Source organism: Camelus ferus, chromosome 17 (genome assembly GCF_009834535.1).
Source record: "Camelus ferus isolate YT-003-E chromosome 17, BCGSAC_Cfer_1.0, whole genome shotgun sequence".
Classification (NCBI taxonomy): Eukaryota; Metazoa; Chordata; class Mammalia; order Artiodactyla; family Camelidae; genus Camelus; species Camelus ferus.
Window position 1 is genome coordinate 48,588,261 of NC_045712.1, and position 23,909 is coordinate 48,612,169.

Below are 23,909 nucleotides of genomic sequence, written 5' to 3' on the forward strand. Positions count from 1 at the left end.
CTAGGACCTCCATCAAAATCAATCAATAAATAAACCTCATCACCTTCGCCCCCAAAAATCTGCCAAAAAAAAGTTTCAGATGCAACTGCCTGCTTCTGCCTCAACAGTAACTGTGGTCCCACGTGACGTTTGCTGCAACAAAGACATAAACAGCAAAGAAGGTGCTGCCCCAGGATCCCTGACCCAGCAAGCCAGGGAAAGCAACGGCCCAGCTCTGAGATGTCTTCTCTCATGAGTCAAGTTCATTCAGTTTTCTGTTAACCTGCAGCCAAAAGCAATCCTAACCTACTGATACCACTGCATTAAGGATTGAAAGAGACCAACAAGGAATGACCCGTGACTGTTTCACCAAGGAGTGAAAAGGAAGTTGTAAGATAATTAGAACCACGTTCGTTAATTCTGAAATAAGGGGTGTGATGGGCCAGTTTGTTCAAGCACAGGCTGGACAACTCGTGGGCACAGACCCGAGCACCGGGAACTGTTTGAGGCTAGAGGGTCGTTTAGGTCCCTTCCAGCCGTGAGTTTCTACCCTCCTTGGGCAGCAGGAAAGGCGCAGATCAGAATAGTATTTCCAGAAAGGCTCAAGGAGAAAGAGGAGAAAGAAACGGGCTTTGAATGATGGATGGGGCGTGAAGAGAGTGAAATGAGAGCAGGACAATTCAAGTAGGGGTTGGAAATACATGCCGCAGAAATACTGCCTACGACCTGAAATCTCAGAATGGAAAGCCCTAAACTTGGACCTCCCCCCCGTCTTGCAAAAATGAGAGAAGATACAGCCACAGATGATGAAGGCAGCCAGGTGTAGACGCATCCGCCACCTCAGAAGAGCAGGTGTCACCGGGAATGCTGGCTCAGGCTGGTCCAGCTGACCCGGTTTACACCCTTCGAGGAAGAACCAAGTCAGCTCAATGGATAATGACAGAGGCATTAACTTCAGTGACGCCACTTTCTGAGGATGAGCCGGCTGTCATGGGGTGTGACGTTGAACACTGCATGTTAGAGAGGAGGAGAGACGGAGGCGGGACCCCGAGAGGAGCCTCTTGGCCGATCCATAATTGGCTCTTTCTTGACAAAACCCTGTCAGCTGGATGCTTTGTTTTAAAATGAAGAAACCGAGCCTAAGGGATAATCACAAGGTAACTTAAAAAATCTTTTCTGTAGTAACATAAACAACAGTGGAAGGAAATACGTGGTTCCCCACTCATTCCAACCAGGCCCAATGACCATGTGCTCCGGTGATGATAAAACCCGCTGGGGTCTCTGTTTTACAAAGCGCTGTCACGATGCTGCCTTGGACAAACCTCACAAAAACCTCAGGAGGTGGGTAAGTTAAAATTGTTCAATCCCTGTTTTACAGAGGAGGAAACTGAGGCTCAGAGATTAATCAGTCAAGGTCACCTCGCTGGTAAGGGACCAGAATTCAATTCATTCATTAGAAAATACAGTGGCCCGTTCTTTGTTTATTACTCCGCCCTGCCCTGTGGGTTTCAATACATGAAACCAGCTTGATGGCCAGCGCTGGTCAGTCTTGGCACGTCCGAGATGCAGGCTAGTACAGGAATCTTAGTAGAATCTGTCGATAAAGTCATTCATCCACTTACTTGTTAAACAAGGGTTCATTAAACGCCAACCACGTGCCAGGCACCATGCTGCGTGCCAGGAGTCCTCAGAGAAGACGTGGTCCTTGCCCTCAAGGGGTTTACAATCCTTTCAAAGGCTTTCACATCTTTAAATTGCTGACCTCATCTTGAGACAGTTGCCTTGTGCAAGGACAGGCCTCCGACCGGCTCTGGTGTTGGGGGCAGGACCTGCCGTGGTTTGCTGACTCGATCACCCAGAACAAGGTGGTCCGTGGAGGGGAACCAGGGAGGACGGCGAAAGAGGCCAGGGAGGGAGGATGGAACATATTAAAGCCGAGATCCCTTACAGAGCTGTGGGAGGAACTGAGGAAGTAATGGTCAGGACAGGGGTGCTGAGAGGCCAGAGGGAAGTCAGGGTGGGGACCAGGGCACAGGGGACAAGCAATCTGGCCGTCACCTCCTGCCGCTGGGCCAGGTCACCCTGGGGCATGTGGAGTCGGGGTTGGGGACTGGGCGATTGGAGCCCACAGGCACGTCTGAGCCTCCCTCATCACGGCCACCTCCCTGGTGGCTTTTATCCCAACGGGAAAAAGTCAGCTAGAATCCTTTTACCAAACCACTAAAAACGTAACCGAAAGATAGATGTACGTACATTTGTATAAGTAGATATTCATTCCGTATGATTCATGGAAGCCTAAAAACACGTTCCCAATTGCAAACCACCAAAACAATAGGAAAAGGTTACATAAGTTATGGTGCAGCCATCAAATTACATTGTTTTTAAAACTGATGATTTGGGGGAAAGATTATATTATACTATATGGGAAAGTGTATGTGAGGGGGGTGTGTGTGTGTGTGTCTGTGTGTACACCAACGATGCAACTTTTATAAAATTCCTCTCACACACACACGCAGGAAAGTGACCAGAAGGAAATATACCACAACCCAAACGGGAGGTTACAGGCGATTTTTATTTTCTTCTTCCTGTGTTCTGTTTCTCCCTGAGTGGTTATATAGTGAGAATTCTACATCGGTTAGTGTACTTTATCCATTCATTCACACAGGCTTTTTTTTTTTTTTTTTTTTTGGTTTGTTTTCTGATGTGTGTGTGTGTGTGTTCTGCCTTATTACATAAGATATGTACAGTTGAAATTCCCACCAAAACAATCCGTATTTGTCTACTTACGTACTTATAATTGAAGCACAGTTGCTACACAGCGTACACATGTCGCAGGTGGACAACGCAGCGCATTCCCAGTTCCCACAGGGGACACTCCGCCTGCAGCATCGCAGACGGGTGCCTGTGGTCCCCGCTGCGCAGCTCGGCCCCGTAGCCCACTCTGGACCTAGCAGTTTGTCCCTCCCTCCCCGCTCCCCTCTCCCCACTGAGAACCACTAGTTTGTCTTCTATATTGTGAGTCTGCCTCTTGTTGGTTCCAAAATCCTCTTTTTAAAAAAGATTGTGCCAACGCACTGATTAAAGACGGGGAGGGGCATTCTTAATCCCAGTGAGAGATGGAGCAGCTGTTCGGAGGAGACAGTCGGTCCTCGGCTCCTGTCCTCTGTGATGCAGTGAGAGGGACCAGGACAGGCCCCTCCGGGGTGAGTGACCAGCTGTGCTCAGAGCCGTAGGTCCGTCCATGCCCCGCCCTTACACGCAGGGATGGGGGACCACCCTCGAGAGCATTAGCTAACTGAGGTCCCTCCCCTGTTCTCGGGTCCTGTTTCCAGGGAGTGAGGGATGGGGAACTACTTCTGGCCAGTCTCTTTCACCCGCGCTCTCTCCTGATGTCCTAAATTCCACCTCGTTTCACCTAAAAAGAATTCCCGCTGATTGTCTCGGTCTGATGTCCATTACGCTGGTGGCCGCAATTGAGCAGTGAGCCGCGAGGCTGGCGACATCCTGGGGGGACAGTGGACCCTGAGAGGAGAGGTGAGGACTCACGCAGCCGAGCAGAGAAGCTTCTCAGCATCAGTCAGGCCCTGGTCCCCCCTCACCGATGCGCACATGACAGGTCGCACGAGGCAGCGCAGGGCTCAGACCTGCCTCCCCGCAGGGGTGTGACTCCCAACACCTGGTCGACCTGGAAACACACTCTCCTAGACATTCGACTTCTCTGCCAGTGAGCCTCTCATCCCATTGCAGGCCTCTGCACGATGCCAGCTCAGTTTCTCCCACAGTGACTTGGAATAACCCACATTTGGCTCAAATGGCTAAATCACCTCCATCCTCCGACCAGCAGGTTCCAATCATGGCAACCAGATCAATCGTCAGGCCATCTACGCTCATCCCCCAGATGCCCCAGATAATCCGACTGGCTGCGGCGCGGCCTGGTCACGGTGCACATGAGACCATCTGGTGGCTGCGTCTCCTCCAAGAGTCACCCGGAGGCCCGTCTGCTGCAAGGCTCCCTCGTCCTGCGGACGGAGGCAGAGGGTGCGGCCGACCCACCCGCCAGCGAGCCACACTCCTGCCTCTGCAATTCAGCCGCTCACCTCCTGCCTTGTCCGTGAACACATCGTAACATTCAGAACTGCGGATTAAACTTACGGGTGCCATCACCTTGGCTATGTATTGCAGCAGATTGCACAACTGTCTGGTGCTGCTATCCCAGCCCAGACTACTCTGGCTTTTTTTTTTTTTTTTTTTTTTTTTTTTTTAACTTTGGCAGCTGCCATGTGGACCAAGCCACCCTGGTGTCACTCTGCACAACGTCTTGGGCTCACGTATTCGCTACGGTCCTCTGGCACACGAGCAGCCTGAGTCAGTCCCAGAGAGCGATGCACAGAACGTAACGTATCTTGGTAGACTCAGGTTCGAGGGTATTTCTCAAGGACCTGAGATGTCGGTAGAGGTAAGGTTCTGAGGGGGAACAGGGTTGCACCAAAACACAGGAGGACTTGGCAAACAATAGGGCAGTTTAGGACCAACTGGCCCACTACACGGTACCATGTAACTACCAGTTAGAGGGGAAGGGAAAAGGGTTTCTTTGAATAATATGACCCACAAAGGCATCTATGGTTTGTCCTGACTTTGAAGAAAAGCACGCAGCCTTGGGGTTATGGCCAGTGAGGGGTGAGGGAAGCCAGGGTTTAGGTGACATTGCACTGGGCAGACAGAGTCCCCTGATCAGGGACAAACAGCCAGGGAGGAGGCCACAAGCTCTCAGGGGACAGAGATCTGTGCTCAGGAGCCAGAAAGCATCCCCAGAGGTGGCTGCCAGCCGGGCCACATCCAGATCACACACTGTGGTGGTTCCTTCTTCAGCCTGTGGCTCCTTTGACTGATAATTAGTAAATGTCACCCTGTTTCAAACACACCGTTGGCGATCAAGAGAAGTGAAGGACGATGAGACCACAGTGCCGTCGGCATCTCTGTTGCCCGTGGACCCCTTCCTGGAGCGTCTTATAAACCACGTTCTCCCCATCAGCATGGACGTTTGCCATCAATTTATCACAGCAAAACGTGGTCACTGGACACTCACATCCTCTTATAAAAGGAGGCTTCCTTGGACAAGCGGGGATCTGGTCCTCCGTCCAGGTCAGCTGTGCACACTGGATGGCCGGCCAGGTGGTGTGCGTCGTGGTGAAGGCCACATCCCCGAGCCACAGGGGACCTGACCCCGGCTCCGCGACGAGCCTGGGTGAGTGGCAGGGCCCCGCCCGCATCAGTCCCTCGTCTGCTGGCCTCACTGAGTGACTGTGAGGATTCTGGGCTTTGCCCTGAGCCGAGACACCCGGCACAGGGCCAGGCGCAGACTAACCGTGCAGCAAGCGTCAGCAATTATTATTCACGTAGCGAGTGGAGCGTCAGCTACGCATGGAGCTTCATTTTTAAACTGAGTAATTAAGGCTCTCAAGTTATTTGCATCAATCACAAACCTCCTTGTGCTTGAAAGATGGCTCCTATGGACTCACTGAGATAAAGCTTTTCTCCATTTCCCACCCAGAACCTCCTGTGCTTGTGACTCTGAAATAGACAGAACGGGGCACCTCCATCCATCCTGGTGTGCAGGGCAGGCGAGGCCTGGGGAATGGAACCAGCCTCAGGAGTGGCCGTTGCCAAAGCCCAGGGGCAACCGGTCTACCCCAGCCTCCGCCCCGAGGGTGGGTGAGCACTGAGGTGTGTGCCCCTGCTGGTCCCAGAGCCCCCCCAGCAAAACGGAGCCCCAGTGGCCCACAGGGACAACTTGGCAACAAAATTTTAGCAGCCCCACTTCGAGGGCCTCCCTACTGTGGTCTTTGGAATCACCTTCCAAATAAATCACCTGAGCCCAAATCGTTATCTGATTCTGGGAGGGACTCCAACTCAAGACAGTCAGCAACATAAATACACAAGCTGAAAAAAATGGGTTTTAAACATATTTGTCTCCAATCACTTTGCTGCACACCTGAAACTAACATTGTACACTGACTACACTTCAATAAAAATTAAGAATTAAACACTTTTTAAATTAAAAAAAATTTGTCTCCAAATTCAAAAATTATTAAGATCACACCAATCGAACTCAAGACGTTCCAGTGCATTCCAGTTTGTGTAGAATTTGTATGGGATTTAGATATTCAATGGTTTCAGGAGAACTTTTTACTTCTTTTTAAAATATTTGGCTCACAAATGCCGTTACACAGTGAATATTTCTATTCTTCAGTCTCATTTGAGACTGGAAGAAATGGCTTTGACCTTGTTGAGAGCCACTTCACCTCTGTGGGCCCCAAGCTAACTTTTTCTCCTGCCCCCAAGCTTCCATTTAATGTTAACAGAACATGACTTTCCAGTTCAAATAAAAGTATCTTTGAAAAGGCTTATATGATGGCTCAGAAGATGTGCTGCTGTTTGAAATGACTCTGAGGGGTATAAATGAACCAGGAACACAGATTGAGTTTCCCTTGAAACACAGAGTTTTCAAAAGAAAGGAATCCTTGCTGGAAACTATTCATGATAAGGATTTCCTGCTTTGTTTTGTTTGTTTGTTGTTTTACTTTGTTAAACATTGGAAGGACTGTTGAAAATGTTCTCTTCGATAAAAATGCCCCTGAATTCTCTTTAAATTGCCGTTAAGAGACAATCATTTCGATGGGGAATAAATATTTAAAGTTCCTGTTACTTAAAAGGCTCTGTCAATCCAGAAAAAAATTGTTTTAATGCCCTAAAATCAAATATCTTTAGGGATTGTGCAATCTAAGATGAACGGACTTCATCATATGTTTACATTTACGCCAAATCAGCATTTCAGCTCATGAAAAACAACCTGTAACAATCTGTAAGAAAGACTGAAATTCCTTTACATTTTGCAAATTCATTTGCTTGCTCTTCCATCAAAGCTAAAAAAAATTCTTTCTGGTAAATTATTATCATACTCAGTGTCTCCATGTTTTCAACACTTCATCCTAACTAAATATGCACTAAAGAAAGATTTTTGAACAAAATATTTTGCCTCTGCAAGACTAGGCTAATACAAAATTCTGTTGAGATTTAAAGAACTTATTGTTTTCATAACCTGTGCTCTAGAGCAGACACAGAGATGAGAAAAATTGATTATAAAAGATACAACACATGCCTGGTCCTCAAACATTTTAAATTAACTTGCTTTGGTAAAAATGGACAGTCGTGGGTTCTGGGTAATCTGTTCACTAAGAGCATTTCCTCGTGGGTATTTCTAATATTTTGCCTCTTATAATTTGAATGGTCTCTTATTTTTATTTAAGAAGAAAAGGCACATATAGTGATTACTTTTGTTACTACTAATATTCATACATATGTATTTTATAGACGTATGAAAAAGAACGTGTCTTCCTTTCCACAAACAAATCCTAGTCTGTAAACAGTTGTCCTTTTTTCTTTCTCATCTCAGTGTGACCTCTCCAGTCTCTTGCCTCTGCACATCCCACACCATGCACATACACACACACCACACCAAATCCACACCACACACACACACACCACACACATTTATACACACACATCACACACACATATACACATGCACCACACACCCCACACATACATATACATACATCCATACACACATATACATATCTACACACCCCTACATGCACACACACATACACACACCACATACACATACCACACATACACATCCATACACACACCACACACATCTATACACACACATACATATCTATACACTCCTACACACCCACACCACACACACTTATCCACACACACACACGACACACCACACACAGACACACAGACTCTCTGGTGTCCTCTCTGATCCTTTCCCTCTCTCTACCCCACGTCCCCCTTCCTCTCTGTACGCCTCTCAATGAAATTTACTCTCCAGAATTAAAGCACAAAGCAAACAATGAATTTGCCAAGATTACACTGATAAAAGGAGCCAGCCAGCAAGAAAAGCAGGCAGCTTTATAGAGAGAGACCAGCACAGGCGCCCTGGTTTACACGACACTGTAAACGTCCAGGGTGAGTGGAAGCTGTGATTCACGCCTCTCTGCAGGGCGTTAACCTACTGAAGTGAGGACACACTTGGTTATCTGACGGGAGACGCAAGAGGAGAAGGCTTGGATGGCTCTGAACTGCAGGCACCAGCCCCTGTGGCCCAGGCAGGACTCGCTGTCCGCTGATCATCCATTCACCGTGTTTCTTTCAGTGAGACAGAAAAGAGGGGAGATCCACAGCAGAGGCTGACAGAACATTAAGGAAACAACAGAATTCCACCTGTTCTTCTGCTGTGCGAGCTAACACATGTCGATTTGAGAGCTGATGTCTTGATAAATAGATACTGATGGAGCACATTACTTCCTGCAGTGTCAGGAACATTCTAACAGATTCGTGTCACCGCCTATAGAATTCATTGGCGAGCACCGATGGCTTTAATGATGTCCGGAAGCTTCCAGCAGCAGCTGTAATCAGAGATAGACTCCTACCTGTGAATTTCCTGATTCTTCATTCCGGCTACAAATATTTGCCTATTTTGACTCAGCAGCCATGTTTATATGTTTGTATAACGACTCATTTACAGAAACAGGTCTGTTTAAAGGGGACCAGTATCCAGGGCCCGGTTCAAATTCAGGGAACAAGGGAGGAGGGGTCCAAGCCCCCCGGAGAGAGATTGAAATGCGAAGCTGGATTTGGGAGAAAGTCAATGGCGAAATCTACATCAGACGGTGAAATCTACATCAGACGGTGAAATCTACATCAGACGGCGACGTCAGCCTCTGCCGCGCTGGCGGCGCCCTCCTCTCCACCCTGCTGGCCTCTGACCGTGTGGTTCCCTCCACCTGGGCCGTTCTTTTCCAGACACACGCAGGGCTCTCTGCTCAAAAGTCTATCCAAGGAAGTTTCCTGACACCCTAAATCAAATACACAAAATAGCACCCTTCATCTTTATGTCCTTTTTCTTCTTAGCTTCATGTCATCACTGACCTGGTCTGTAAATTTATTTTTATTACTGTATCTTTTATCCACTAGAATTTACTTCATTCCTTTTTGTTTACTGCTTGCCTGAGATCCTAGAAGAGTGTCCAGTGGGCATTAAATAAATATTTGTTGACTTGACTAGAAGGTAACTGGGAGGCATTAAATGCATTTATTTTGACTAATGTGATCTCAATGCCATCAAGTCACCGTGACAAGTGAAAAGACATGGCTCTTTTCCTCGAGATGCTTATTTGGTGAGACAAGCCTGTCACACATTATATTAGCTTTCAATTCCTGGGTAACAAATTACCCCAAACATTGGCAGCTTAAAACAATGAAGACTTATTAGCACACACAGTTTCTGTGGCTCCGAATCTAGGAGTGGCTTGGCTGGGAGGTTCTGGTTCAGGGTGTCTCATGAGGTGACAGTCAAGACATTGGCTGGGCCTGGTCACCTGAAGGCTGCCTGGCACTGGTGGGTGGCTTCCAAACGAGCTCACCCACACGGCTGCCAAGTTAGAGCTGGCTGTTGGCGGAGGCTTCGGTGGTTCACCCCACGGACTCTCCAGAGGGCTGCTTGAGTGTCCTTATGACCTGCCGCTGACTCCTTCCCGATGGGTGACCCAGGAGGGCGCCAAGGGAGACCCCAGTGTCTCCTATGACCTCACCTTGGGGGGTGTCCTCTGCCACGCCTGTGACGCCTCAATGGCTATACGGGTGAGCCCCATTCACTGCAGGAAGGACACCACAAAAGTGTGGCTGCCAGGCACTGACACCCGTCTTGAAGACGGGCCACCACACACATACAATCAGCACGCACACGTGCCCATGTGTGATTAAGGGCCAAACTGCGAAAACAGCCTAGATTTAACGTTTCGAGAACTTGAACTTCTATAGTTGGAAAGGTTTAGTGAGACGGCAAATTTAATCCTCATTTGGGCAATGGTTCCAGATATTTTCATAACATATACTCCATTGATTTCTTCAGTGACTATTGTTCGATTAAATAATTATCCATTAGCTAACTATTTATAAACAATACTTATTGCTTGCTGCGCCGAGTCCAAATGTTATGAACAAAGCCCAGAGCCTGGGAAGGCCGCTGTGTATAAGGTCAAAACTTTGCTTTTTTAAACAATTTTTTGGAAGGAGGAGGTAATTAGGTTTATTTATTAATTTTTTTAATGGAGGTACTGAGGATTGAAGCCACGACCTCATGCGTGCTAGGCATGCGCTCTACCACCTCCCCGTTAAGGTCAAAACTTTGGAGCGAGACTGGCCTGGACTGAATTTAAGTACTTTGTGCAGGGGGGCAAGAACCATCGTCCAAAGCCCGTTTTTCTCTGGACACTAAAAACAGAAATGACAAATACACAAAATATTCACATTATATGAATGGAAAATCAAAGAGTCATTGTGTTCTCATTAGAAGCCATCTCAATTTACTCCAAGAAAGGTGCAGTTCGGAAGTAATCAGCCAAGTAATCGAACATCAAAACACTCACCGATCGTGATGACAAGACGTCGAGGAAGGACACCTGACTACTTCCATAAATGGGACCAGTGGAGACCGGTCTAACTCTCTGAAGTATCTCCACCCTCACCCCCCACCTGAACAGCATGTAACCTCGCAGATTGTTAATGTCACAGTCCGCCGGAACATGCTGCAGAGCGGTGACTCTCCGCTGGTATTTGCCACATCAAAGGTGGACCAAAAGGACACCCAGCGTCTAAATCAAGTGACCACCAATTGTTTTAGCGCCTCTTCGTCTCCCTTCCATTGCCTGATTAATGACTGTTATCTCAGGAACAAGCCTGTGGCCTGTGTTGGTGCTAACTTCCATCCCTCTCTAAGGAATGAGGGCAAAACTGCCATCTCGTAGCCGTCTGGCCAATGTTGTTTAAGACAGAGGTTAACCCAGTGCACTGTTCTAAGTAACAGAAAACTCAGGCAGAAGCCAGACCCCGGGGCTCTCAGGCACGTCCGGTGGAGGCTAACCCAGGACAGACGTGAAGAGTCTGACGCCGTGCAGACGCTGACTTACTGATTTCTCTGCTAGGAGTGACCACACACGGGAGAGCGCGTTAAGATGGGATGGTGAGGGTGCTCGTGGCAGGGGGACTTATAATTGTGAAAACAGAAACAAATTAAATGCTGAAGAGCGTATCTTATTGTGTGGCTATAAATACATAAGTACACAAAAAGCAACAGAAAAAAATCATGTGATGAGCATTACCTATGGGCTTTAAAAAGTACACATTTATTTGGAAACAACGTTCTAAGGCTTTTTCAAGTGTCAGCAATGATTTCTCTGCGGTTGGTAGGACTGTAGGTGAAGCGCCGTTTCTGATTGAAATGTTCTCTTTTTCAGCGAGCACAGGTAGCAGGTGCCCTGCTGCCGACTTTGGCTCCGGGGTCGGCTGCCTGACTGTTTTGGCTAACGGGATGTTGCAAGCATACGCAGTGGGAGCAGAGGCCTGGAGAGCACCCTTGCCCTTGTCGCTCTGACCCTGGGGGGCCTTCTGGGGTCAGACCCCTCCCCCTGTCCTCTGCTGCAGCTCCTCTATGACGCACACAGATAATAGTATCTCATGTATATTTCCTGAGTGTTTCAGATGCTTAAAGCCACCCCCAAAGGGAAGAAATTAACTACCTGATGAACGAGGGCACACTGCCTCGAGACCTTCCGGCGCCTGGGGGTTGATGGTGTTGACTGCTCTGTTACCCCCACACCAACCAATCAGGATTGTGCACGAGCTGATCACTTACCCTGTGCTTTGCCCTCCCTCATCTGCCTTTAAATATGCTTTGCTGAAACCCTTTGGGGAGTTTGGGGTTTTCTTGGGCACGAGCCACCCCTCCTCCTTGGTCGGCCCTGTAATAAACATTCCTCTGCTCAAACTTTGATGTTTCAGTTTGTTTGGCCTCATGGTGCAGCAGGCACACGAACTTGCCTTTGGTAACATGAGGCTGTGCGGGTCGGCAGAGGGAAGGCGGTGTGGGAAGCAGAGATGAGGTGTCTGATTTCCCACCTTAGGCTGCCCTAGCTCACCCGAGAGCCAGCCATCCCGGATAAGGAACTGAGCCCAGCAAGGTGGACAGAGCCCTGCGGGGCAGATCTGCACCCACCTGCCTGAGACCGGCAGCAAGTAGTCAAGCCCACCAGCCCCACAGGGTCCCCAGACTCAAAAATGTGCTTTGCTGTCCGCCCTGGCACCCCGCGGTTGCCTGCTGGCCTGCATTAATGTAGTCATCGGTAGCCAAGAGAGCGCCAGTCTATTGTCAGGGGTGAGGGGAACTGGAAGGAAAAGCAACCACCACCGCGGGCTCAAACCACAGATGTCTGAGAACAGAAGCAGGCAGAAGTCATTTCTGTACAGGCTGGACTGGCAGAAAGTTTAAAATCAATCTAAAAATGGAGCTGATTTCTAACAAGGGCAAGGCACTGGGGTGGGGGGGTAGGTCACCAGAGTGGAAGGACACCCAACGCCTCCCTCCTGGGATGCACATGGCAATCGTGGGGACCCCTCGCAGCAGACACGGCTCTCAGGGCGTCAGCAACATTGCATCCATAAGCTCGGCACCAGGGAGCTTTAAACTGCTGGAGGTGGTCACAGACGCACTGGCTCTCCCCCACGGTGATTCTGAGAACCCAGTGAAATCAAAAAGACTGCTCCAGCTGCCTGATGAAGTAATGAGGTCTACCAGTTGACTTGAACAGAAGAAAATGATTTTAAGCTTTTACAGAGGACAAATGAAAAGGATCTGCCTGTAACCTTTCTGACAGCCAGAGACCCGCTGCCATTTAAAACTCTGCGGCTGCGATGTATTCCCAGGCAGCCCAGAGTTTAATAAGACTCGGCAGAGACACCTAACCTTCCAGTCCCAGACTGCCTGCCGGCAGCCCTAAGGCGCTCACTCTGGAAGCTGACAGTCTGAGCTAACGTTGGGGCACGGACACGCTCAGATGGGGCACAGGGATGTCTGCCCGCTGGTCCCTGCCCCTCCCCATCCCCCATGCATGCAAAGCACAGGGTGGTCTGGCATTCCCAGACCCCTGTGTGCCCATCCTGGAGGTCACCCCCACACCTGCCTTCCCCTCCGCCCCCTGCAGTCTGGTCGCTCTGCTGGTCCTGCTTGTTCGCAGCTCGGCTGGCTCAGCCTGTGGCTCTCCTCCTCCCCTCTCCTCGCTTCCACCTCTGGCTTCACTTCACGGGACTCACTCCTCAGCGAGACCGTAAAAATGACGATTACATAATATGCAACAAGCCGGGTTGAACCCAGGACCTCGCGCATGCGACGCACAAGCTCCACCACTGAGCCACACCCTCCCACCCCACCCGGTGCTCTGCACGTCTTAACCCGTTTGACTCCGCTCCACAAGTCCAGGGGGTCAGCAGCATCACCAGCACAACTGATCCCAGTTTTCAGAAAGCAAAGTGAGGCACAGAGGCTGAAGCACCTCGCCCAGAGCACCAGGATCAGTTCACGGGCCTGGAGGTCACGCGTACACTGTTCTGTTCCTAGCGCCAACCCTACTGCATGGACGAATGAAGGGAAACATCCCCACGAAGCTGTTCCTGCGGCAGAATTAATCTCACTCTCCTTTGCTTTCAAATCTCCACTCTAGGACTTAACACATTCTCTCTCCCTCCTGAGGTTGGAGCCCAATTTCCAAATAATCTGCCCTTTCACGCCCTGCCGTACATTCACACCCCCACCTCCTCTGCGGGGGAGAAGTCAGGCTTTCACAGATCGGGGATTTCTGGTCTGGGCCCTGCCGGACAGGCTGAGAGAGGGCCAGGAGGCTACGGGAGAAGTGGGGAGAAGGGCTGTGGGCAGGAGCGGGTAAAATCTGGACCCAGACAGACTTCGGAGCTCAAAATCCAAAGTGCTAAGGAAGTCGTGGGGAACCCAAGGCGGATGGAAAAATGTGCATACTTTTGTCAAATGAGGCATTCCACCATTATGGGCATATCCCCACTCCAAGTGATTATTATAGAGTCTAAAAACACAAGTGGTCCGCTCTGGTAAGCCCTTAGTGACATGCTGGTGGTGCTGGAAGCTGGGAAGGTCACGGGCAGAGGCCTTGGGCTAGCACGCTGGGTCCAACCCAGGAGGCAGGACTATCTAAGAGTAGCTCCACCCCGAGGAGAAAGCACTGCGGGTACAGCTGGGAAGCTGACACCACAGCTGGTCTGTGACATTGTTGTTGGGACCAAGAAGCCAAGTGTATCAGTCAGTTATGGCCACAGTGATGCTGTGTAATAAAGCGCCCCAGAACTCAGTGGCTAAAAGCAACAGTTCTTTAGGCTGTGGAGCTAGAGGTCATCTGGGGCAGCTCTCTTCATTCTGCAGGTCTCTGGGTCTGAGTCCTCTCCACCGTCTCTTCCCTGCCCTGAACCAGAGGGCTCGCTGGGGTGCATTCTTCTCATGGTGAGGGCAGAGGCCCAAGAGGAAAAGAAGAAACAAGCCTCTTAAGGGCTTGATTAAAAACTGGCACTATCACTTTAGCCCAATTTCACGGAGGGAAGTGAGAGGCCAAGCCCAGTATCACACGGTGGGAAGGTGTACTCTGCCTGTGATGGGCTGTGGTCCGAGCACAGTGCCGGGAGACACAGAGAACCTGGGCCAACAATCAAATCAGCCACTGCCCACCTCCATGGACACGTTATTCATATCCCTTTAACGTGAAAAACACCCCATCTCCGTCAAAGGACACCCTGAAGTCTCACTCAATCCCGGTACCAGGCTCAACATTTAGGACTTCAGGATGTATACAAGGTCCAGATGTGAACTAGTCCTGTGAACTACAAGCACAAGTTACTGGCCCATCCGCCCCGCTACACACAGCCACACAACACACAGTGGTGTGACGGGGACAGGATCATCACAATGGACACCTCCATTCAAACAGGAAACTCAGTCCTGAGCAATTCTGGAATCCCTCTAGGCAAATCAGATGAGTTCCCCTGCCCATGTGAGTAGAAAGTGTTTCTTGATTCCTGCTTCTTTTCCCAGGGGAAGGGGAGGGACGGTGGGGACCAGGGGCAGGGGATGGGATCCCCCAGTCCACGCTCTCTACGTGGCTCTGTCCTCTGCGATACCCTTGCCATCGTGTTCCTCATTGCTTCTGATGAGGACACCAACTTAAACCTTTGTTTAGTGGCTGAGTTTCCCCAGCCTGTTTGCTACCTGAAGAAACCTGGGGCTCAGAGGTCTTTGTTCCTCTCAATTTCAGTTTCTTAATTCAGGCTAACTGTACTCTGGTAATACCCCCTTCTCTACAACTTAGCGGGGTTTTCTATGTATTTGCCTGGAGTTCATTCCATGAGTCAAAAATCACGATTGTTTTTTTCAAGACATGCTTCTCCCCAGATTTAATTACTAGCCCTCTGGGCACGTCAGGTGTCTGTGGGACCATGCCTCTGCCCAGCTGGAAGATCTACTAAAAGCCATTTCATAATATTTTGCAGCGTTATAACCAAGCCCTCGATTGGGTCTTTGCCCCGAGGTCATGTTTTCCTGCAAATCCCCTGGTCTTGTCTCTCCTGCTCTCAGATCCACCAGCCAATCCCGGGACTTCATCTTGGCTGCATCTGACTTTGAGAATCTTTTCCTGCCTGGCTGGGCTGAAGATACCCGTTTTCTTTTGTAAGTAGCAACTTCCCGGCTGCTTGCCAAATGTTCTTTGCTTGCTTTTTGCTTTGAGCATCTCTCTTTCTTATAGTAATTTAACTATACGCATTTAAAAGCAAACAACTCGTCCTTTCAAAGTCTGTCTTAGGAACTTCTCCCTCCTCTTTCTCTCTGCCCTTACACTTGGCTACGCTGCTTACCGCCATGCAACGAATCAGTGGCGGAAACAAAATCCTAATATTTAGATTTGTCAACACAGAATTTCCCACTTGGACCATAAGAACAAATTTATCTGTACCGACCAACACTTCTGGAACTCCATTGAGAGACATCAAGAATTGGTTCAGCTCTAAAGAAATACTATTTTTAAATTGTATTCTGTCCAGAGCTCCTGTTGGGACCCGAGAGAGAGAAAAATGACAGAGCAAGACTTGGATATTTTGAGAATTTTCAAAATTGTACCTCTGTCCCTTGGAAGGGCCACAGGTACAAATCTGACTGGCCTGGAAGTAACTGGGACAGACTCAACCATTTGTCAGCCCTAGGATACGGTGGAGTCATGGATTACCAGCTCCGATCTGGTTCCATCTAAGCCCTGCACAGGTGACCTCAGCCATGCGAACGCAAGTTCCTCTAGAAAGAACTAACCACTCACTTTTTCCACAAAGACTAGACTGATTTTCACAGTTCATTATAGTATCCGGGTCTGTCTGTGGATAGATTAACTGTCTGTGGCCCATTACACTCCACTGTAGAGCCAGTGAGGCCAAGGCTGTAACACCACAGACTTTTGCAAGGACACAGGTCCATGTCCCTCTTCACCCCACGGGTAGCAAAAAGAGACGAATCCATTCAAAGTCCACAGTTTGTCCCCAATAAAGATGCAGCTAAGCCTCTTACCAGTGGAAATCCCTGTGCAAGTTCACCTCGCATAGGGTGGAAGGCCCAGGTCTTCCCAGAATTTAGGGCAACAGAGCTGGCTTTGGTGCCCAACTCTCCAGGGTCTGCAGATCTAACCTGGGACTCAGTTTCCAATAAATGCAGACCTTTATGGAGGCTGCAGAGTAGGACCCAGGTCCTTCCAAAGAGGATCAGTCAGCCACTCCTCAGACTGGACAAAGTTGGGGCTCTTTTTCCAAAACCCAAATGCTTGGGCAGAAGGCCCAGACATACTGCCTTATACCTCACATATCAAATATGGTTTAGCTCGTGTACTTAGAACTTAACTTTGGCCGGTAGGTAGATGCAATTTCCTTATGAAGTTTTCCTCTGGGCCCAGCAAGCAGCTCTAGCTATAAATGCAGAGTGTGGCCCCAGAAGTCAGCTAATCACACATAGTCCTTGGTCCCAGAGCTGCAGAAGCAGCTGCATGGCCTCTGGCTCTGCTGAAAGGCAGATGTAACTCCCCTGGGGAGGGGTGGTATGGTCCTACCTTGCGTACTTATCCACCTGTTAGGACTCTTACCTGAGCTCCGCGCAGATGACCACACCAAGTTCCCTTTCACAGCGACCTCCACTTCAGAGATGGAGAGAAGCGTAGGCGCAGAGAAGTTCAGCAACGCGTGCGGGTCCCCCGGCACCGGGGTCTGAAGGCAGGGCGTGCTCCCGCAGTCCCGCCTCTGCGCCGGCTCCAGGTTGGGGGCCGCCTCTGCATGCGGGATGTTCCCCCGTGCGGAGGGCCTGCCCGCCGGGAACCACTCTCAGCCCTGAGGACAGAGACGTTAGCTGATCGCACCTGCATCCCACCCGGGAATGCAAAAGCCTGTATCTTCGCACGGATGGGGGCTCCCCCGGCTTCTTCTTGGAAGGAGGCTGCAGTTTTGTCTGCAGAAAAGCCCATTCAAATGTCTGTTCTCAGAATCACTTTGAGCGGCTCAAGAACACAAAGACCTCAGTGGACACTGCAGACGCTGCAGAGGCGGATTCGGTCTGGCAAGTTCAGCCTCTCACCTATGGAATCTGACTTTGATGAGCACCAGCTGTTTGACCAAGAGGAACTAGCTGTGAGTGATTTAAGTGATCCACCAGATCAGAGTCTGTATCAAACACCTGAATGGTGGATGAAACGCTTTCAGATACGATTGGAGTCATTTTTATAGTTGGCTCAAAGAAGTAACACAGAATGGGATTACTTCTTGAGCTGTTGGGGAGGCTGTGAATATAGAATCATGCTGCCAAGGAGAAGTGGAACAGTTCTCCTAAAATGCTCTGGAGTAAATTCAGCTGGGAGAAAAAGAGGAAGTCAGCCTTCACTGTTTCCAGCGCTTAGAATTTAAATATGTGTTGAGAGACTGACCCCAGTCGCTCTGGTTCTTGGACTGGTGCTGATATGCAGACTTGGTCAAAGCATGACTCGTTTAGACTCTTCCCTGAACTCACACCGTTTGGCCCAAACTTGGCTTATGTTTCTAATCTGCACGTGTGCCCACGTCAGTGAACAACGCTGGTAACACCAGGAACCTAGGGGCGTCTTGGACTCCCCACCTGTCCCAACCCACACCTGATCTCCAAGTCCTAATAATCCACTCGTGTTGATGGAGCCTGAACCTACCTGCTTCTCTCCATTGCGGCCCCAGCATCACTCAGGCTCTCTGGATCTCACAACTGAATTACCGAAGGCGTCCCCCAGCTGGCGCCTTGACCCTGGGGACCCTCCCCGTCACCCACTCTCCACACACTGCTGCCGGGTGAGCATCCTCAGATGTGAAGGGGACGTTCCCGTGGCCCCCCAGCCTGTCCCACCGGTCTCCTTACCCACTGAGGCTCCCTTCCCACCGTCACTCCGGCTCCTTCAACCAACACCCAGTCCTGGAGGCTTTCTTGCTTTCTCATCTCTACTCAAGCTTTGTTTTTTGTTTTTCTGTGCAGGGAATGCCCTTCCCCCACCTCTCCCCCCCCAGGAGGGCGACAGGTGCAGACAGAGCTGGAGCTAGAACGTGAGATGGGTGTGCAAACACACGTGCTGACGTGCACACGCACTGGGGCCGTTACTGGGAACCCCCAACCTTCAGGGGAGATGAGGGAGTGGTACGGCACCATGTACTTTTTTTTACTTTACTGTTCAGATTTTTCTATAGTGAAGATTGTGTAACTGTCTCTCTCTATTTTAAATTACATTTTCCCACCTTCACCTCCAGAGATTCTGATTCAGTGGGGAAGAGTCCAGGATTCTGATCTTCCAAAGACCCTCCACAGACTCTGCTCATCAGGCAGTTTGGGAACTGTGGCTGAAACAATTGTTTCCAACAGAATAAGGCAACTGACATTTTTGTTTTTAAGGAAATCCCCGATGCTATTATATAACCATTTAAAAAATTATTTCCTTTTATTTTTGCAGTAACTTAATTCTACTACAAATACACATTCTCTAAGGATATTAGATTTGAATTATCTGTAAGCATTATAATAGCATTAGCAGTCATTTTAACAGTTAGCCACATTTGAATAAAGGGTCTAAATAATCATTGTAAAGAATATATTTGTGTAGTAGGTTTCATAAATCATTTTAAATTAAGGCAAACAAGAAAAAACTACAAATACAATAACAGAGTTTCTTAAATTCTAAATTTAAAACACAAATACCATTTGATTGACTCAGAACAATGGATATTCTCAAAATATTAAGTAGAAAGTTATTAGAAATTACCAACTTTGGGATAATGGGTACCTATTTCACTAAACATTTTTTAAGTTTTGACTTTGGGAGAATATAAAGATGGGAATGGCTTTCTAATAAACTTTTGAAAGTATCTATAATGCGCTATAATTCGGACATCAAAGCATCTATTTCTTTAAACTTGTTAGTTATACTTTCAATGCATTCTCCAGCTTTCAGCTTTAGCCCATCAATCACGAGGTAGTCCTCTTCACAGTGGTCCTTCAGGCGAGCTGGCCACAGGAGCTTCAGGGCCGCATTTACAAGACTGTAAAAATAACCATACAATTCATTAGGACTAAATCAAATCTGCTTGAAGACCAGGCTTAATTATTTCACAAGTAAAACGCAAAGTAGTCCGTAACTCCCGCATCCACAGCAGGCACACGGTGTCCGTCACACTGGTCAAACAGGGATCCCAGGTTGTACAGTAAGTGTGTTCATGTGAAAGTCACTTACTGAGTCACGTCTAAGTGAATAGATTCCCCAACATTACATGTTTTTAGTTTGATTTTATGCTTTGGAAAAATGTGGTCATTAGAATTAAAATTCTGGGAGTTTTCTCTATTTGTTTATTTAAAAGTGATTCTTATGAGGAGGGGATACAAGTTAGAGTTGTTTCAGGCACATTTTCTGAGATCACCTTGTAAGCATCTGTATTCCTGACAACTAGGGAGAGTGTGTACGCCAGCTTAGTGGGAAAGGACACGGGTAAAAGAACACAACACACTCATTTATGAGATTTATAACTTCAAGGTTCATTAAAAGTAGAACATAAGGAAAAAAATGTATGTAGCTTATACAAGTGCGTTCATGTATCAAAGATGTACCTTGTAATACAAATAATTATTCAGTAAATTCTGTCTTATTTGTATATGGGTGACCTAATCTGTGAATTATTCAGGTGGATTTTATAATGATCTGAAATTAATTCCCTCCCATTTTTTTTCCCAAGTCAGGGCATGTCAATGAGCAGTAATATTAGCTAAGAACATAATTAAAAAGGTGACTCTACTGAGGAAAATAATCTAAAGTATTTCAGTGACAAACTGAAATGAATGTTGATGATCCATGTGTGTCTGCCTTCTTCCCCGTTGCTCCTCCCTGTTCACTGGTCTCAGAGCTTGAGTGTAATCAACTTGAAACCTCATACAGGAAATGAATGATGCAAACACCATCGAATTCACAACTCTGAAAAGAGCTCAAACAGTCTCTGCCCAGAGAACAAACATGCTCAGAACTTAAAAATTACCAGGTGGCTCTTCTTGGTGTGTCAGCTTTACCTGAAGTGGAAGGGCCACTTTCTCCTAAAAACAAAACGCATCTTCTGTCTGAGGTGGGATTACCTTTGGAAGCCGCATTAATATTTCCTACCAACTTAGAAAAAAAAGGAAAAAAAAAAATAAATCCCTTAGGGGATCATTCTTTATTTTTAAACTGGAAATGGCTCCGGCTTTGACAGCTGGTTTCGCTGCTATTCTCCTCATTTCAAAGCGAATAAGGCCCCGAGTAACCGAACCTGCATGAGCACCACGCTCACTGAACTTGGTGGAGAACAGCCCACGAGCCAGTCAGCAGGCGGCACGCACCTGCCTGCCAGCAAGCTAAAGTGGTTAATTTTGTGTAATTCCTCAATGCCTTCTGAAAACCTAAAATATTACAGGCCTCTAAAACAAAAAGCCTGCTCCTGCCTGGCGACGTATTAAAACTAGGTATTTGACCTTTAGAAATAAAAATCCGAAGTAATTTTCTGTTCTATCAGGTTACCAGTTATAATGGCAAAATAGAAGCCAATTCTGTGGCTGTAAAAACTCCAGGCCATTTCTATAAAAATCAACCTGGCTGTGTTTTTGAAAAGACGAACTGCAAAGACTGGAAAAAACATTGTATAAAGCCATATGGTGCTCAAACAAACACACATTTGCTAGAAAAGAATAATTTGTAAATGAATTATACATATACAATATATACGTCACCAATCTATAGATCTTATTCTACAAAAGGTAAGATCTATGGAGAGAGAACAAGCTTTTTACGAAAGGGAACTCTAACTGGGAAAACGGTGTCCACAGTCCATGGCCAATCAGGGACAAGCTCGTATCACTGATCAAGAGGATGATTCTGTCTTTCAACTCGGTGAGTGTTTTTAATGTTATTTTTATTTTCTCTTGACACTTCGATCTCAGCTGTAAATTCTGTATATTTTCTTGACTTCTAACTCAATAAAGGAGGTGTTTAAGAGTCACCTTTATTCTTGCTAAAGGTCTGAATGAACTCAGCCAAGGTGGGGAAACGATCTTGTCCTTCTATGAATCCACTGTTTTCTGCATCTCAGAACAGACTTGGGGCGGGTGGGTCCTCACAATGAGAATGTGGGGAAAGAGATGCAGCGAGGAACCCTTAGCCCTTCCTCTCTCCAGTGGCTGCCAGAGCCAACGCTCATCTGTAACAGTAGCCAATTTTGGGGTGCCAATTACTGTGCGAAGCGCTTTTCCTGGTTTGCCCCATTTAACCCTCAAACAATCCTCTGAGGCAAGTGGTAAGCAACTCTGCCAAAACACACCAGTCCTTGGTGGCAGGACCGGGACGGGGGCACAGGCACCGGGTTCCGGGCTCGCTGTGTATCTGAGCGAGTGAGCGAGAGAATGAACGAAGCCCTGAGGACCCACAGCTCCTCACGGCCACTCGTCTTCCCCACTATTTAGGGAACAGCTGTACCACCCCTGGGGAGCGTCTGCCTTGTGACTTGCTTTTCTCACACCTGCCACACTGCTGCTGTGTGTTAATGACCCGGGCTTGGCCCCTGATTTTATCTGCAGAGACACGGAGCTGATGGGCTGAGTGATTTGTCAACCAACTTCAAATTTCTGTTGTCACATGGAAGTACTGGATGCTGTAAACACACACGGCCTTTCTCAGCTCAACATAGTTGCTCCCCCACCAAAAAGAAGACAATCTAGTTAAGGCTGGTGAAATATATCCAGGTGAGAACCTCCGCCTCCAGGGTGTTATTAAGGAGGTTTGCCCCCGTGGGGGTTGTCCCTGTGCAGGAACCAGACAGGGCAGATTTTCCAGACTGCTCTCGTCCTGACCGTCAAGACTGGAGCCCCTCAAACCACGAGCCCCTCCCTCTCCTCAAACACATTTTTCTTTTCAAAGACGTTCATGAACCATGTATTCTGATTTCTCAACAGGCTGCTTAGTTTATTATCTAGCCCGTGATAATCAAGGGCTCACATTTCAGAACTGAAAAAAAAAAAATTCCCATACAATTAAAATGAACATCCAGGAGCAACTTCTGCCACTTATGGAACCTGAAGCTGCCGTTCGGCCTGATAATAAGCACGAAGCCTACCTTTCCTGCTGCCTCCGTCTCCCACCTGCTCCTCTTCGGCCCCCTCAGGCACTGCCGTGGGCTCCAGGGCTTGCCGGAGCATTTGCTCCAGCTCTTTCAGTAAAATCTCGGTCTCAGAGACAACTAAAGAGACATCAGTAATTAGACAGTCAAAATGCTACATCTTAATTAACGCCATCCCGTTCATAATCTCAACCACCCCCAAGGAGGACGCTCTCTACATGTTAGGAGATAGAAAATAAATATTTCGTCTAATTTTCATGTCTGGACTTGGCTTGATGCAAAATCATTACGGGTTTCCAGGTCAATCTTTTTACAAGTACCCCCTGAAAACTGTAGGTGACGTTCTTGCTATGTGAGGACCACAAAGTAGCCCTGAAGTATCAAAAGCTCACCAGAAGTTGGTATTTTTTTAATCAGGAGCCAAGGGCACCAAATGAAATTGTTTTACAGACCAGAGGTCAGCAACTCTTTTCTGTGAAGGGCCAGAGAGTAGATATTTCAAGCTTTGTGGGCTGGATGGTCTCTGTCACACCTCAATTCTCCTGCTACAGTGCAAACCATACGCATCTGTATAAACCAGATGAGAGTGGCTGTGTTCCAAAAAAACTTTATTTACAAGAACTGGCAGCCACTGGTGGACTCGGGGCCACAATTTGCCAGTCCCTGCAATAAACTGTTCAAACTGCTATTTAAAAGGGGAGGCCTTGTAATTACGTGGCTAGGCTACACACAGGCTAGGCTATTCCTAATCAAAATATCAGTGCATCTTAAAGATCTGATCTGATTTAAAAAAAAAAAAACCCCACACGTAAAAGTTGTGGGTTTTTTTTTTGCTATAGTGACATAAATATGTGAGTAGGCAAAAAATCTGGTACTTCACTGAACGTGCTGAGATAAAACAGTATTCCCTACCAAATTAACGCCTATAAACGTCCAGTGTAACTCTACAGAGGCGATTACTGATTAACAATTTGCAACTGATTCCCGATTTAATTCCCGATTTAAATAAAGCGAACATCTTCATTTCAGACAGAGTCTTGCGGAAGCGAAGACCAGGGGAAGGAGGCCAGCGTGGCCTGCCCCGACACCGCAGACAGATGGAGCACCTGACAAGTCTTCCAAGACAGCAAGAGGCAAGGCCACGCGCACACACCCCATCACCTTCCACTCCGGTTGTTCCCATCTGACACACAAATCCTTTTATCCACTGTTCACTGGCAGGTCACCAAAAATCCCACTAGGCAGAGCAGCTGAAATTTCAGGGGACCCAAGCTGGA

The 23,909-nt window shown here is 47.9% G+C and overlaps 1 protein-coding gene across 1 annotated transcript in view; it reads right to left on the reverse strand.

Annotated features, from left to right (window-relative positions):
• Positions 1-18,919: 18,919 nt before the first annotated feature.
• Positions 18,920-23,909, reverse strand: part of ZCWPW2 (zinc finger CW-type and PWWP domain containing 2) — a 91,479-nt gene continuing 86,489 nt past the window's right edge. Inside the window, 3 exon segments of the mRNA XM_032459405.1 lie at positions 18,920-19,505; positions 19,507-19,542; positions 22,655-22,752. Coding sequence (XP_032315296.1) covers positions 19,380-19,505; positions 19,507-19,542; positions 22,655-22,752 — 260 coding nt within the window. The 3' untranslated portion in view covers positions 18,920-19,379.